Source organism: Mercurialis annua, linkage group LG8, assembly GCF_937616625.2.
Source record: "Mercurialis annua linkage group LG8, ddMerAnnu1.2, whole genome shotgun sequence".
NCBI classification, from domain to species: Eukaryota; Viridiplantae; Streptophyta; class Magnoliopsida; order Malpighiales; family Euphorbiaceae; genus Mercurialis; species Mercurialis annua.
The window spans coordinates 3,261,733-3,280,254 of record NC_065577.1 but is presented as its reverse complement, the minus strand read 5'-3'; the positions used below and the strand labels follow the sequence as shown (position 1 = coordinate 3,280,254).

At 28.4% G+C, this 18,522-nt stretch overlaps 2 protein-coding genes across 2 annotated transcripts; both read right to left on the bottom strand.

Annotated features, from left to right (window-relative positions):
- Positions 1 to 7,083: 7,083 nt before the first annotated feature.
- Positions 7,084 to 10,053, bottom strand: LOC126660600 (glycine-rich cell wall structural protein 2-like). The gene is made up of 2 exons (XM_050354167.1): positions 9,820 to 10,053; positions 7,084 to 7,404 (listed from the first exon to the last, which is right to left on the bottom strand). Exons 1-2 carry the CDS (start codon positions 10,051 to 10,053, stop codon positions 7,084 to 7,086), a joined length of 555 nt encoding a protein of 184 aa, XP_050210124.1.
- Positions 10,054 to 14,797: 4,744 nt separating this feature from the next.
- LOC126662223 (uncharacterized) lies at positions 14,798 to 15,208 on the bottom strand. The gene is made up of 2 exons (XM_056103988.1): positions 14,897 to 15,208; positions 14,798 to 14,827 (listed from the first exon to the last, which is right to left on the bottom strand). The coding sequence occupies exons 1-2, from the start codon at positions 15,206 to 15,208 to the stop codon at positions 14,798 to 14,800; spliced, it is 342 nt and encodes a 113-aa protein (XP_055959963.1).
- Between the last annotated feature and the right edge of the window lie 3,314 nt (positions 15,209 to 18,522).

Below are 18,522 nucleotides of genomic sequence, written 5' to 3'. Positions count from 1 at the left end.
ATGTATGGGTTTACTTTTACGAACTATACTTCCTTTGCTACTTCCACTAGTACTACTACGACCGCCACTGCTTCCACGACCGCCACCGCGAGCTTCAGTTGATGTCACCATCATGAATGCCATGAATGCGACCACAAGAACTATAATCGCAACGTTTCTTGCTGAGAAAGTTTTCATATTTATCTTTAAATTTGCACTAAACGAAATCAAGAAACTAATTATTACAATCTAGGTATTGTAAATTCTTTAATATTTCTGTTTGTTTTTATTTTGAAAAATATCAAAATTTGTAATTTGAATCATATGGTGCTGAAAAGATAGTTATATAGATGATATATGGTTGAAAGATACATAGCCGAGTAAGAGACTAGACTTTGTCAATGTCAAAAACTAAAGGGGACTTAAATGAATATTATTATAACTTCAAATGGCTATTTCAACTTTGAGTGCTAAGAGAAATAGACCATATTTACCACGAAAAGGGAAAACAACTCGGAGAAGAAAAAAAAGTGGATTTCATTCAATTATAGTATCCTTTTTATCTTTTTTCGGGGAGAAATACTTGTGTGAACCTAATTTGCCATGTAAGATTATAAATATATGACAGGTGGTGTAATTAAATATCATATTCAATCAATAAATATAACATTAATTAGTGATATTTTAATGAGAATTATTCACTAATTAATGTTATATTTATTGATTGGATATAATATTTAAATATGCCAAATACAATACGTATAATGGATGGTTTATAATTCTATTTGAAGAACTAGATTCACATAAGTATTTCTCTTTCTCATGACATTCAAAGTTTAATTTCATTTACTATTTATCACTCAATGACTTAAATATACCAATTTATAGAGATAATAAATTTATCTTACTTTCTTAAACTAATATTTTAATTTCATTTAAAATTGGTGTAGAAAAGGATGAGAAAATATTTCAACCTTCAAACTCGAACAATCTTATTTCTCAAAAAAAAAAAAAAAATTAACCTTGATCAATGGTAGTTATAAATTAATTCTACTCTACTAAAATTTTGAAGACAATAAAAGTAATTTTCATGATTTTTGTTTGATCATATGAAAATAAAAATATAATTTCTCCATTAAAAAAATCACTTATTCCCATTTTCCACACTCAAGTTTAATTTTTGGGCTAATGGTGTTAAAAAGCCAAATCGTTTCGACTTTTAAATATATATTTAAATCTTTCAAAAATTATAAATATATCCCAATTTATCTAATTTATTGAAAATCTATCCAATTTTTTTAAAAGTCTGATTTGAATTTTTTAAAATTAATTTATTCAAACCATGTGGCATTCCAATTGATAATCTTTTTTTTTAATTTTGGAAAAGCTTCACATATTTTATTGCTCTTGTAGGCATAATTAAATTAATTTTGATAAAATGAATAAATTTATAAAGAATTTTTCTAATTTGGATTAAATTTACAACTTTTTAAGAAATTGGATATATTTTCAAAAAGTTAAAAATGTTTGAACCATTAGGTCTTAATTTTTGTGTGTATGAGTTCTATATGCATGAGCTAACTATACAAATTTTCTTCATTTACGTATATTATCTCTTAATTTCCAAACTCGTACAAGCAAAATTGGTATATAAAAAGTAATAAGAACAAAGATAAACATAATAAAACAAATAATTCAAGCATCACATGGTATGGGACATATCAATACTTTATTAAGTTTCACGTTAGAATTAAAAAAACAAATGTCCAAGTATTAGTGCATGAGCTGTATAATTTCTTTGAATTTTTCCTAACAAATCCTACCATCAATTTTATTTTGGTATCAAATAGTGAACAATACAAATGCCCAATGGGTACACATACTTTGAATGTTTATAACTTCGGAAGAAAATAGTTCAATTCAGTCTTATAAAATATAAAATACAATCTTATTTTAGAAAATCGAATAAATTAAATCATGTTTAAATATTTTTATAAAATTTTAGCTCTGTTCATTAGTTTATTTTGCTTTGGTTTAAGTAATATAAATTTAAATGAAATTCATACATGATAAATAGTTTAATATATTATTTATGTCTATATATACATTAATTTATATATACTATTTACCCACACATCTATATAACTAGTATAAAGATGAACCCAAAATACTGTTCATTAAGGGTTCATTTTACTAAAAAACCAAGACTTTTGAAATAATAGCAAACTAACCACTATAGACAGAATAACTCCAGTGTCCATTTTGGTATCTTCCTTATAGTTCTCTATTAAATGCCCAACACTTTCTTACTTTATTACCAAAACACCAACTATTGTTAAATATCAAAAGCCAATTTTGCTAATTTAATTACAACAAAACCATCTGAATTGCATATTTATGCACACAGATGGGGTCCACTGACCCCACTCTTCTTTTTATAATCTATTTTTAAAATAATAATTTTATCTATATATGTAAAATATAATAAAAAATACAATTCTTTAAGTCCTAATTACTTCCTACATTAGTCCAAATCTAAAACTAATCACATTTTCACAAAAAATATAAATTTAATATTAATTTTAATGATAACAATAATAAATTATAAATTTCAGCCAAAAAATTAAAATCATTTTTTAAAGTAAAATATTAACTAATTTTTTTTTAAAAAGTTCATTAAAATATACTATACATATTTTTATTAGTTTTACTATTAAATTTAAAAAGCATGTTTATTCTATTATATATTCTGTTGTATATTTGTTGTATATTTATATTTTATAATATTTTATATATATAGTAAATTATGCTTACATAAAAAAATTATTTATATTTGAATCTAAAAAATTATCATTTTTTCATTTATCTGTCTCGATATATATACAAAAATCATTTATATTTAAATCTAATAATTTGTGAATTTTTCATTTATTGGTTTCGGTATATAAAAACATAATTTTTAAAAGATAATTTTGATAATTATATAAAAATACAGCATTTTTAATAGATTATGAAATTTATGCCCACGTTTAATGAGAAACTCATCTCTAAGTGTACCAATAAACTTGGAGACCATGTTTTTCATTAATCTTGGGAACTAGGTTTATCAATAAATTTAATAGCCAAATTTATTTATTCATATATAAACCACAACAAAATTTATATTAAATATATATTAAAATAAATTATATGTCCATTTAGCCGACGTGTCTTTTTTTACACTTAATACTCTTCATCTCATTTTTTTTGTTTTTGTTTTTTGTTACTGTTTATAGTAAAAATTAAATTTATTTAAATACAGGTTTGGTTGTTTTTGATATAAAATTGTATTTTTTGCAAATTTTGATTTAGTTGAAAATTTTGCTTTCATATTTAAAAATTATGTTTTAGTTATTGAATTTGAAACTGATGTTATATAATTAAGTGTAAATTTCATATTGAATAATTGTTCATATTAATGAAAAAAGAAATATATCTTGAACTAAATAATATATTAATTTTGAAAAACTAAATAGCCGCATTTAATATAACTTATAATTATCTGATATACCATTATATAGTGCTTAATTAATAGTATAATATATTATCCATATTTTATTCAAAAAAATTTATGCTATCATGTCAGATAAAATATTAAAATTAATATAATCATACATATAATTTGAATATTAAAACAACAATTTTTTCCTAAACCGTTAATATTTATGTAATTTAAATTACTGAATTCAAATTCATATTTTATCTTTAATTTAATTAATTCCGAAGCGAAGCGAGGGTTTTACACTAGTATAGTTATATAACCAAGTAATATATATTTTCGGTTCGTCTATAATAAGATTTCTTTTTAATTATTTATAACTACTTTATAAACATATTTACGTATGTAATACCCTTTTAACATTTGCAACAGCCATTTGGAACTCGATGTTGTCAAAAATCGAAATTTCATGGGTAATATGGAAGAATTTGGGAGGTATGGAAGAATTGCAATTAAATGATTTCTGAAAATACTTAGTTATATCAGTAGAAGATTGGGTGTTCATAGAGGTGGCAAATGGGTGGGTTTGGGTGGGTATGAGTTGGGTTTAAATGGGTAGGGTTATAAATGGGTAATCTACCCATTTATGACTCGTTTTAATTTTATATGGGTACCCATATCCATATAACCCTATATGACCCTAACCCACCCATTAATCCACTTTATATGTGTAATGTTAGAAATTGATTCATTTAAAAAAAATGTTAGAAATTGACTTTTTAAAATTTAATTTTATGAGAAAAAAAGTAGTTTCCGAAAAAAAAAAGTATTTTCTGGAAAATAATATTTTCCGAAAAAAATAAATTTCTGAAAAAAAATATATTCCGAAAAAAATATTTTTCGAAAAAAAAGTATTTTCCGAAAAAAAAAATATTTTCCGGGAAAAAAATATTTTCCGAAAAAAAATATTTTTCGAAAAAAAATATTTTTCTGAAAATAAAAATATTTTTCGAAAAAAAATATTTTTCTGAAAATAAAAATATTTTTCGAAAAAAAAAAATTATTTTTTGAAAAAAATTATTTTGGTTCTTTATGACTTTTGAATATTGATTTTAAAATTTAAAAGGCAAAACCCATGGAAAAACCCCTGTACTTTACCTGTTTTGTTCGAGAGGCCCCTTCTCTAAAGTTTGTCACGTCTGAATCCCTGTACTTGTCAATAATTCAATTTTAAAGCCCTTATGTGGATGGAAAATGGAAAGTGAAGTCCACTCTCCGTTAATTAATGGAAAAAAGTGACACGGCATTTCTTCATATTTATTGATGCCCACGTGGCATCACAAGTTAAGTATTTATTTTATATAAAACTATAATTTAATAAAAAAATGGTATAATCGAATAACTTTGAGGACAAAAGTATCCTTTTTCCATCATCTTCTTCGTTATGTCTCTTCCAATTTCTTCCAATTAATCTGACAGTCATGTAATGTTCTTCATTACCAGTTCTCTAAAGAAGCTATCCATCGAAGTTCTAATAATCCGAGCCAAACCCATGTCGGAACCGCAGTGCTTACTTGTTTGTCAAACTTCGAATAGTTCGTCTAATATACTTCTGAAAATCAGTAGCATAACAATAATATAAAGACACATGTTTAAACCAAGAGCTATTTTAACTTTCCTCCATTTACTTCCCATTTCTTTCAGATCTCCAATTTTTAATTCAACATCAGTATTACTAATAAAAACAAGGTTAGATACCCTCTATTTATCAACTGCAAATATGAATACCCGCATAAAAATACGATTCAATTTCAACCAATTATGAACACTGAACATTGTATAATTTCTTGGTTTTTTTCTTTCTTGCCAAACAAAAGGTTGGGTTTTCTTTAATTTGTATTTGTTTTAGAAGTGAGGTTAGTGGTGGTGGTGGTGGTGGTGGTCAGATGATTGATGGGTGGAGGTTTTGGGTCTATTTTCAAGAGAACATTGCCAGATCTGAGTGAGTTTTGGATACCCCCGGCAAAAGAGTGAAGCCGCCGCCACATGAAATTATAGGAATTAAAAATTATAAAATTAGACTAATTTTTGCTTGGATATTCGAAGTTCTGAGCGATGTTATGGTTGCAGAGTTAGAAAAGCAGTTATAATAGTTAAAGGTTTAGAGGAAGAAGATACTGGTAAATTATAGTTAGAAGTCCTTATATTTTGTGTGTATTTTATACATAATTTGTAAGAATTAAAAAGTTAAAAAATTAGAATAATTTTCCAGCACACTCTCACTTAACGAGAGTGTGCTACACTTGCCTAATTCCGTCCACTAAAGGGCCTTAAAATAAGGATTATGACAAGTACAGGGGTCCGGACATGACGAACTTTCGGATAGGGACCTCTCGAACAAAACCGGTAAATTACAGGGGCCTCCGCATGAGTTTTGCCAATTTAAAATTTATTTGATATTCTAAAAAAATTCAAATACTCTAAAATTGACATGTGTCATTCAACTAATTTTGCCTATTAAATTATTATGGGTAAAGTATGGGTACCCATGTCAAACCCTTTTATAACCCTTATTTTAATGGGTAGGAAATGTTTTACCCATTTACTACCCATTTAACATATAACTACCCTTTTATAACACATACCTTTTATATAATGGGTGGGTATGGGTGGGTAAATGAATATGGGTGAAAATTGCACCTGTGGGTGTTCATGAGCTGCTTTATCAAGGCCGGATTCATTTTTAAACGGGTAAAAGGCTCAAAAATGACTTTCATATTTTTCACCCAGATTCTTAAAATCCTTTTATATTTTTCAAGACTTAATTATGACTCTCATGTTAACGAAATCTAATATTCGCACCCCTCTCTAAAAACATAAAAATTATAATTGAGCCTTAAGAAGAATGTGAATTTTAAATTTCGTTAACATGATAATTATAGGCGGATCTCCATGGAGACATGAAGGGGTAATGCCCCCCTAAAATTTTAAAAATTACCGGATACTATTTTTATTTTTTTAACCTTTTGACTTTCTAATTTTTAAAAGTAAGTAGATACTAATTTAGTTCTTTAACCATTAATAAATTTTCTTATAATTTTAAATTTTTAAATTTTTAAACATTCGGATATTTCTGTGATGATGGAGGATGTTCCTAGTCACATTTGGCATTGTATCACCGGAGACATTTCTTCGGCTTCTAAGTTTTAATCCAATGCTCAATTTTTCGATAAAAAAAATATTTTTTTTTTGTTAACCAAGGTAGATATATTAATACAGGGAGACCAAAAGTATGATTACAATACTATGAAAAAGAAAAAATTTAAAGAGAAAAACTAGAGATATGTAGATGTTTGACCGTTTAAAAAAAAAATATATATTATCAAATCTCTGTAGAAAAATTACAACTTATCAACAAATGATTTACTAAATAACAGAAAAGCATAAATTAGACATATTTAATAAATAAAAATTATCAACTAAAATAAATTATCAAAAAATCAAATAAATTCAAGATCTCTATCTACAAGAAATTAAGATGAACATTAAGATATTATCAAAAAAAAAAAAAAAAGATGAACATTCAGATCTCTAATATTCTATATACATAAACACACATTATTTCCTCAAATCACCACCAAGAAAATGACCGCCATTAAAGGAAATCCAAAACTAAAACCAGCCGGACTCCATTTAATCGAACCGGAGTGGCCACGATGGCCACCAGCACCACGGGCACCGGCTCCGACCAAAAGACCACCGCCTACGCCTCTACCGGCTGCAGGGGTAAAACCCCTTACCGGAGTATTTCTAGCGCTGCTACCACCACCTCGACCTCCTCTACCTCCGCCGCCGCCGCCTCTTCGAGCCTCGGCTGATGCGACCAGAAAAGCAACTATTAAAACCACCAGAATTATTATTGCGACGTTTCTTGATGAGAATCTTGTCTGGTTCATCGGTGTTTTTAAAATTTGAGATATGAAATAAAGATTGAAGGAGGAAAAATTATACTAATTTAATATTTAATGATTTAATATGAGATAGGAATAGGATATGTAATATGAAGAGATAAAAAGTTACATATTTATGGATATGGATGTGATGAAATTGAGGCGCGTAAGTGGAGTCAGTGTTCTTTCCACGAAATAAATAAAAACACGTAATTTCATTTCATTTTTTCAATAGAAATAATTACAAATTTAGTACTTCCTCCGCTCTATAATATTTATCGGAATTAGAATGCCCTCATATTTAAATGGACATTATGAGTCATATTCACTAATCTACACCATTCATTATAAAATGAATGGTGTAGATTAATTTAACTAATATAACTGCTTCCGATTTGATTATATAGAATCAGTTTTCGATAAATTTTTTTATAAAATCAAACTACTTAAACGAGATTTGGTATTTTAAAAAAAGAGTAATGCCATAAAAATTCACCAACTTTACACGTTTTTCTCATTTTAATCACACCGTTTAAAAATCGTCATTTTTATACACCAACTAACATTTTTTCTCAAATCCATACATCGTTCAATAATCTGGCAAAAATTGACGACGTGTCACTATATGATTTGTTATGACAAGTCACTCTTCGGTTGCCAACTCAGAAATTTTCACCAGAATTTGGAATGGTATATGAATTTGAGAAAAATTAATAGTTCGTGTATAAAATGACGATTTTTAAACGACGTTATTAAAATGAGAAAACATGTAAAGTTGGTGAATTTTTATGACATTAGCCCTTTAAAAATCACTCATACTGATATTTTTGTTTTTAAGTATTATTAAAAAAATTCATTAAAATTTTATAATTAAAATACTTCCTATAACTTAATTGTATTTTTTTAATCTAAAACTTAAATCGTCCACTTTCAATTGAAGAATGTGAATTATAACGTCAAATGCTCAAATTGGAGTATTGATAGTGTTCAACATGTTCAATTGAATATATATATATTATAGATTATAGAGTCAATAAATGTACACAATAATCATTTGATGAACAATTCATTGATAACATAACATTTTCGCACTCCCACCCTCCCACTTGGAAATGGCTATTTCAACTTTGTGTGCGAAGAGAAATAAACCCATATTTTCCCACGAAATGGGAAAACAAATTGGAGAAAAAGAATTGTCTTAGGATATAATTATCCAACTATATTTGATCAATTCATCAAAAAAAAAAAACTATATTTGATCAATTGGGTTTCGTTCAATTAGACTATGCCTTCTCATGAAATTCAAAGATTGATTTGATTTATTTAATAATTTATCACTAAATTACTCAAATTTATCACTAAATTACTCAAATTTATCAATTTAAAAAGATAATAAATTGATATTTCTTCAACTAATATTAATTTTTATTTTAAATGGTATAACAATGGATGAGAAAATATTTTCAATGTTCAAACTCGAACAATCATTATTCTCAAATAATTTCAAATCTCTTTAGAGAAAAAAATTAACAAAGTTACTAATTAAAATGATAGAAAAATAAAATTAAACATATTCAATAAATAAAATTATCAATTAAAAAAAATGAAAAGATTAAATAAACTCAAGATCTGCTAAACAAACAATTTAAACTCGAAATCTCTACCTACATGAAAGATTGTAGAACAGAATGAGGGCTATTAGCCAAAATGATACCTAACATTTATATTTATTATCAAAATGATACCCATTCATTAAGTTGTATCTTTTAGATACCATGTCTTCTATTAGTTAATTTAGATCAATTTGTTTTTCTAATTTCAGCCACTTTTATATGTAAATGACTGTTTTAAAGTGAGTACATACCGGTTGTCACGTCATTTAAAATTGGACGGGATTTGTAAAACAAAAACTGATATGAAATAAATACTAAAAATTACGGTACTAAAAAGGGTTATGTAAAAAAAAACACGAACTTTACACGTTTTCTCATTTTAATCAAGCAGTTTAAATTTTTTCATTTTTATGCACGAACTATCATTTTTTCTCAAATTCATGCACGGTGCTGAGGTGACACTCATTCATTGGTGTAAAATAACCTCCACCTCAGCAAATTGCACCAATGGAGCCGTGACATCTCATCATTGTGTATGAATTTAAAAAAAAAGTGGTAGTTTGTGCATGAAAATAAGAAAATTTAAACTGCGTGATTAAAATGAGAAAACGTATAAAGTTGGTAAATTTTTATAACATTAACCCTACTAAGAAACACAAATTAAATAACAGATATTATTTTAATTCATATTGTAAAATTTTGATACCGTTTTTGCTAATAACCCACGTAATGAACACTCACAAGTCCGATCTATATTATTCTAAGTGCATAAACACACTAAATTAATTCCTTAAATCACCAGAAACAAGATGACCATCATTATAGGAACTCCAAAATTAGAACCAGCCGCACCCCACTTTATCGAACCGGAGTGGCCACCATGGCCACCGCCTACACCTCCACCTACACTACCCCAACCACCACTTCTTCCTCCTCCACCTCCCCCGTGGCCGCCCCCTCGAGCTTCGGCCGATGTGACCAGAACAGCACCAATTAAAACCACCAGAATTATAATTGCCGAGAATCTTGTCATCGTTTTTCTTTTTGAATATGAGATATGAAATAAAGTTGATGGAAGGAGTATTATTATAATAATAACTCTTAAATGTGAGACAGGAGTAATATATTATAATACGAAGAGATTATATATATAGGGATATAGATTAAATGAGATTAAAGTGAAGTGTTATTTGCATGAAAAAGACAAACATATAAACATATCATAAAACTTTGTTGCACCCATGTAATGTGACCACATAGTCAATGATTCATTAATATGAGTTAAAAAAAATTTAAATATTTTTCTTATTTTTTCCATTCAGAACGTGTAATAACTTTTCAGGATACTTACTATTTTAACATATGCAACTGAAGGGCGTGCATATGTTTTATATAGTGAAAGCTAACAATAAAAACCTTGTTTTTGATGGTAAATGTATAGTTGTTCCATAGGTCATGGGTTCATATTATTGTGGGACTAAAATATATATATTTTTATTAATATATTATGGGCTCGGGTCCTTTGATTGTAGGTCACCAGTTAATAATCGCTGGCCGACGGTGGTCGAAGGGCAACGGACGGGTGGTCAAATATATTTATTATATATATTTCACGTGTTAATTAATATATTTTTTTATATATGGTGACCAATGAGATGTTAATAGAAAGGAATAATATTGTCTTTTTTTTTATTAAAATATATTTATTTTGAAATGTTAAAGGCAACTTTTTAATTTGTGAAAAAATTTCGAGGAAAAAAATTGTTATATACACCAATGTGAACCAAACTTCTTTCTAGGTATTTCATATGCTCAGCCTTACATTTAAAGTGGGTAAAAAAAAAATTAATTGTGATATAGTAATGTGAACCAAACTTCTTTTCTGGTATTTCATATGCTCAAGGATTAATGTTAAAAAAAATCACGAATTTTACATGTTTTTTCATTTTAATCACGCAGTTTAAATTTTCTCATTTTTATGCACAAACTAGCACTTTTTCTCAAATTCATGCACTGTACTGACTCATTCATTGGTATAACATGACCTCCACCTCAGCGAATTAGACCAATAGAGTCGTGATATCTCAGTACCGTGCATGAATTTGAGAAAAAATGGTAGTTCGTGTATGAAAATGAGAAAATTTAAACTGTGCGATTAAAATGAGAAAACATATAAAATTCGTGAATTTTTATGGCATTAACTCTATACTCAAACCTACACATGTAAAGTGGGTAAAAAGGGTTAATGAAGCCTAAACTATTGTAAACCAACATGAATGAAACTATTATAGTTTAACTTGCAAAGTAAGCTTATTCTAAAATTAGAGAGGATGTTTGTTTATAGTAAATTTACCTGCAGCTAACCTTAGTTTTAGTAAGGGTATTTATCATTTTAAATTTTGAATAGTATTCTAACATAAACTAAAGAGGCTTTGTGTGAAATTATTAGTTTGATTTGCGGTTAAAAAAAAAAAATTATAAACGAGCATATATTAATAGCTTAAAAGTTAATTTAGTGGCACTCTTTAAAAATTATAGGGTTAATTACATATAAAATCACCAGCTTTACACGAAATTGCAAAAATAACACTACCTTTAAAACGTGGCAATTCTGGGCACCACCTTTCATTTATTTTCAAAAACAACATGGGCATATTTTTAGTAGCATTTTCGCTGACGTGGCATGACACGTGGCACTCCGATTGGATGTTCAAATCAGCAAAATTTTGTTTTTGAAAGTAAATGAAAGGTGTGTTTTAAAGGTCGTGTTGTTTTTGAGAATTCGTGCAAAGGTGGTGATTTTAATGTAATTAACCCAAAATTATACTATATGAGATAATATCATGTGACATATAAAATATAATGATTGTAATTTATATTATATTTGATAATTCTTAATTTTTTTTGTTTCATATAAAGTGATAAATCCTATTTTTTTTTAATATAATTTTAGGATATTTTTAGAAGTCTTATTTTTATAGCATAAAAATTGAGTGAAGGTTCAATTTACCCCCTGAACTTGGCACAAAGTATCAAATAAGCCCAACCTCGCAAAACCGGATCAAATCACCCCACAACTATGTAAAACCGGATCGGTTTCACCCTTTTAACCAAAAAAGAGAGTGAAATAATTAAATTGTAAAAATTAATCATAATTAACTCTAATTAACTCTAATTAAAATACTAATTAATTCTATTTAGTTTAACATCAAATTAATATAAAATTGAGGATTTTTTTTATCTTTTTTCCTAATTATCTAATTACACTTCTGATCAATCATAATTAACCAAAATTAAATCTAATTAAACCCTAAAAAATTAACACCCTAATTCTAATCACCCACCACATCCGCCAACTAACCATCACCGGAAGAAAAACCCGGCCGCCTGACCACCTTGAAGAACAGACCCATGGGTCTGTTCTTTGTTTGTTTGAAGAACAGACCCGTAGGGTCAGTTCTTCATGAAGAAGAACATACCCTATGGGCCTGTTCTTCAAATAAATGAAGAACAGACCACATGTGGGTCTGTTCTTCATTTGTTTGAAGAACATACCCACATATGGGTATGTTCTTCAAACAAATGAAGAACAGACCACATATGGGTCTGTTCTTCAATTGTTTGAAGAACAGACCCATATGTGGGTCTGTTCTTCACAAACGAAGAAGAGACCCATGCGGGTCTGTTCTGGATTTGCCCTGAAGAACGGCGGACGGCGGTTCTTACGGCGGCGGTCCCTGCAAACGGAGAAGGATGAAATTGATGGAGGCTGTTGTTGAAGGAGAAGAAGATTAGATGGAGGAAACGAAATTTGGCAACTTTTAATAATTAAAGTGGTTAAAGTTAAAAATAGTCCTTGTTTTTTTATTTAGAAATTAATAAGGTTTTTAAACTTTTGAAATTATAAAAAAATAATATATTTTTAAAAATAATTAAATATAATTTTTGTGAATAAAATTAATATTAAGGGCTGTTTTATACTTTTAACCATCTCAAACCACTTAAAATCGGAGAGTGTTTTCACTCTCTAAGGTGAGAGTGGGGAAGGGGGTATTTGATACGTTTTTGCATAGTTCCGGGGTAATTTGATCCACTTTTGCGAGGTTGGGCTTATTTGATATTTCGTGCCAAGTTCAGGGGGTTTTTTGATCATTCACTCCATAAAAATTATGTCTAATAATCTAAAAAGGCCAAACGTTTAGAAAGTCCCCATTATATGTAAATGTTTGATTCAATCGTCTCAATAATGTCCAAAAATATATTATAACGTTTCAAAACTGTTTTACTCCCAACTTGAGCATACTTGTGCTGATGTGTTAGCATGCCGATGTGTGCCATTGCTAAAAACTAGACTTTAAAAGGTCAAACGTTCAGCAAAAATTCCATATATAATATCCAAATATTTAAATTTTTTCAATAATGTTCAAAAGTATATTGTCATATAGCACGCACCGACATGCCACCTAAGCGACAAATCATAAATTTTTTGGGGTAGGCATTTTTGAAACGTTATAGTACATTTTTGAATATTATCGACGATTCAAACTTTAATAATATTGTTTTTAACCAATATTAAATAGTCCTAAGTTACCGTTCCAAAAAATCTCAAACTTTTAGTCCATTTTAATTTCATCCATGACATTGTAAAATCATCAATTGTGCCTGAATCCACACCATTCACTTCCAATTATACTCACAAATATTAAATCGACCTCTTTTTCATTGGAAAAGTTTCAAATAAGTCATTCATTTTTGAATTTTGCAGATGAAAAAGAGTTCAAATAATTTATTTATAAAATATATTTTGAATTTTTTTTAATGGAAAAAAATCCAATTTACAAAACTGGGTACAATTGAAACTCAAAAGTGTGAATTTGGATACAATCGGTGATTTTACAACATCATAATGAAATTGAAAAGAAGCTAAAAAGTCGAGGTTTTTTTGGAACATTAAGCCTATTAAGTATGTTTATTTTTTTGGCTAATACTAAAATAAATTCAAAATTATATAGGTCATTCGAATTTTATCCAATTTTATTTTTATTTTTTTTCATATAATAGCATAATTTCAACATCTTTTTGCAGTTTTAGCCAAATTTTTCCAATCAATTTAATTGTTCCAATTTTTAATTGAATTTATAAATAAAACCCGTAATTAGAAAAATCCATTTTTTAGAATTCTAGAATTTAATTTTTAATATTGAAAAAACATTAAAATTTAATTATACATTCTCTAACTTTTCCGATGATTCAAATAAAAAATTAAAATACAAATAACCGAAAAGGAAAAACGAAGTTAATTAAATTTTATTTCGGAAAAATCATAAGTATAAATAAGTGTTGATAATTATTATTTTTATGGGATTTAGTTTAAAATACTGTTTTTTTATAAATTTTATAAAAATACTATTTGTTTATATTTGATTTTTCTTTAACTAACAGCCACTTTATAGATTTTCAGTTTTTTTTTTTTTTTAACCGAAAACGATAGAAATATAAAAACGAGAAATTTTTAGGTAGACTCAGTCCACCACGTCATCCGTGGACTCATCCTATCACATAATGACACGTCATTAAAATGATGACAGTCTTGTAATATTACTATTCAAAGTGTAAATAAGTAATAAACGAATTTACAAGATTGACATCATTTTAATGACGTGTCATTATATGATAGGTTTAGTTCACGGATGACGTGGTAAACTGAGTCTACATAAGAATCTCATCTCTCATATAAAAACTAAACAAATTTTAAAATCATCAATTAAAATGAAATATCAAAAGATAAATAAATTCAAGATCTCTACCTACATGCAAGATTGTAGAACAGAATGGATAATCAGTTCTATGATAATCTAAGTAATTTCCTAAATCACCCCCAACAAGATGACCGCCAATAAAGGAAATCCATAATTAGAAGCAGCTGCACCCCATTTTATCGAACCGGAGTGGCCACCATGACCGTGGGCACCGATTCCAAACAGAAGGCCACCGCCTGCTGCACCTCCGCCTCTACTACGCCAGCCACCACTTCTTCCTCCTCCACCTCCGCCTCTACTACGCCAGCCACCACTTCTTCCTCCTCCACCTCCGCCGCGGCCGGCCCCTGGAGCTTCGACTGATGTGACCAGAACAGCAACTCCTAAAACCACCAGAATTGTAATTGCCGAGAATCTTGTCCAGTTCATCGTTTCTTTTGAATTTTCAGATGTGAAATAATAAAGTTATTTATGATGAATGTGAAATAATAAAGTTGATGAAAGATATATTATGATACGAAGAGATTATATATATATATTATAGGGATATGCATAATGCATGGATGAAATGAGATTATATATAGGAAAACCATTTTCAGGTCCTTAAATTATACCACTTTTATTCATTAGGTCCCTAAACTATTTTTTTTTTATCTTTATCTGGTTTTCCAACTATACGGGTTCGGTACTTAAGGTCCTTAATTGGAAGTCTGTCATGTGCGTGCAATCCCTCACCGTTAAGTATATTAATTAATTAAAATAAAAGACACATGCAAAATTAAATAACAACAAAATCACGTCTGCAACTGTAAACGAGACTTTATATATCAAACCCTTCCAACCCGTTGTTGATTTTTGGGTTTCTTTCATTAGGGGTTCTATTTGATTTGATTGTACTTGAGATTGTTTCTGATTTTATGTGTAATTACAGGTGAAACGATGCCCCTACTTCAAGTGGTATGATGAGGAATATGCTCCTCATATCAAGTACATGCTGTATTCTTTGAAGAAATCTAATGAGGAGCTAAGGAAGGAAGGGGAAAATCTCAGAGGAGACTTTTTCCAGTTGAAGTATTTGAGTGGCCATGCAATTGATGTAGAGAATCATCTTATTGGTGCTAAGGAGAAAATTGAGAAGATGGAGGTGGAGCTAATCGAATTATATTTTTTTGAAAGTGGACTGAAGATGGAGATAACAGAATTGAAAAAGGATCGCAAAGTTGATAAGGGGAAGCTTAAGATGGTGCCCGGATTGGAGAAGAAGTTGGGAAAACTTAAGGGTGATAAAGCTCTTCTGAAGCTTGTTGTATTGTGCGTAGTCATTGTCGCCCTTGTATCAGTGGTTGTGGGAAAAGCTTAGTAATTTGTATTTTGGGGAAGGTATTTTATTGCACTTGAAGTGTTATGTTTTAGGGGTTATATATATGTACTATTGTAGCAGAGTTAAAAAACCGGACCGGACCGGCCTGTTCGACGGAGACTGGAGTCCAATCCGGTTTTTTGTACTGTTAGAACCAGACTTTCGGTTCAACCGTTTTGAACCCAAAAAAACTGTGAAATCTGAATATAATTAAACCGATTGAACCGGACAAACCGTCTGGTTCGTTATCAACAGACCAATTAATGTGAAAATCTATAAATTTGTTACTGAGTAAATTAAAAAATCAGATAAGAAAAATTCATAATATAAATCTGAAAGTCCATGTAATTATTTAAAGAGGTGGAAGTTTTGAGGTTGTTTATTTAGGGAGATTTATTAAAAGATGATTAAAGAAAGAAAATGATAGTGCTAGCTGAGTTTCTTTGTTAATCTTCCTTCTCCTTCCTTCTTATGCTTCTAATTACACCCAAAAAAGATACAAATTTTAATTACAAGCACAAAATGACAATTTAAGAAATTGGATTTAAATTATCAAAAAAAAAAATATAAAAGAACTGGATTTAGCTTTATAAGAAAATGAATTTGTAAAAACTTTAAATTTGTTAAAAAAACTAGAAGGTACCCACTTAATAAAAACAGCAGTAAATGAACTTTATAAATGGAAAAACTAAAATTCAATCTTTAGCGAGATGAGTATTTAGAGAAATCCCACACATTATTATATAATCTGATTGTGCAACAAATAAGAGATCATTTCAAAAAAAAAAAAGAGATAAAAAAATAATTGAAACTATATGAGCTCAAATTATGGTGGGAGTAAAATATTTATTTTTATTAATATATTATAAAGTCAGGTTGGTTGATCGTAGGTCACCAGCCAATGATCGCCGGTCGACGATGGTCGAGCGGCAACAGAGCGGGCGATCAAACACATATAATACATATATTGTCATGCGTTAATATTTTATTGATATATACAAATAGCGATCAATGGGATATTAATAAGTGGAAGAGGGTTATTTTTTTTATTAAAATATATTTATTTTAAAATGTTAAAATAAACTTTTAAATTTCTGAGAAATTTTCGAAAAAAATTGTGATAGGCCAATGTGAACCGAACTTCTTTCTAGGTGTATTTCATAAACTCAGACCTACATTTAAAGTGGGTAAAAAAAGTAAATTTCATAAACTCAGACCTACATTTAAAGTGGGTAAAAAAAGTAAAAAAAATTAAATGTGATATAGTAATGTGAACCAAACTCCTTTTTAGGTACTTCATATAGTCAGCCTAAACTATTATAAAATGTAAACCAACATAAATGAAACTATTATAGTTTAACTTGCAAAGTAAGCTTATTCTAAAATTAGATAGGATGTTTGTTTATAGTATCTACCTGCAGCTCTAAACTGTAAGTCTGTAACCTTAGTTTTAGTATAAGGCTATTAATTACTTTTTATTTTGAATATTTTTCTAAGATAAATTAAAGAGGCTTTGGAGGAAATTATTAGTTTGATTTATTAATAACTTAAAAATTAAAATTAATGGCACTCTTTTTTTAAAATGATACTATATGAGATAACATCATTGGGCATATAATATATAATGATTGTAATTAATATTATATTTAACGCTTAATGTTTTTTATTTATTTTCAAGTGATAAATCCTGTTTTTTTTTTTAATAATTTTAGGATATTTTAATTAGAAATATCAATTTTATAGTGTAAACATTAGGCCTAACGTTTAGCGAAAATCCGCATTATATCCAAACGTTTAATTAAATTATCTCGATAATATCCAAAAATATATTATATTATTTCGAAATTGTCTTACCCCCAAAGTGAGCATTCTTGTGTTGATGTGTTGGCATTTCTGTGTATTCCACGTTGATAAAATTAGACTTTAAAAAGATCAAACATTAGCAAAAGTTTTATAATGACTAAACGTTTAAATTATTTCAGTAATATTTAAAAATATATTATGACATGGCACGCATCGACATACCATCTAATCAATAAATCATTAATTTTTGGGGTCGGGCATTTTTGAAACGTTAATATATTTTTAAATATTATCGAGATGATTTAAATTTTAATAATTATGTTTTTAACTAATATTAAATAGGCCTAATGCGCCAAAAATTTCGACCTTTTAGTCTATTTTTACTTTCATCCTGATGTTTTAAAATAGTTAATTGTATCTAGATCTACACTTTTCACTTTTAATTGTACTTATAAATACTAAATCGATCTTTTTTAAAAAACGTTCAAATAAGTCATTCCCATCGAAGAACAAGTTGGATTTGAGAATAGTAGTGATTTTTAAAAAATGAGGAAAAAACAACATTTTAGACTTAGACTCA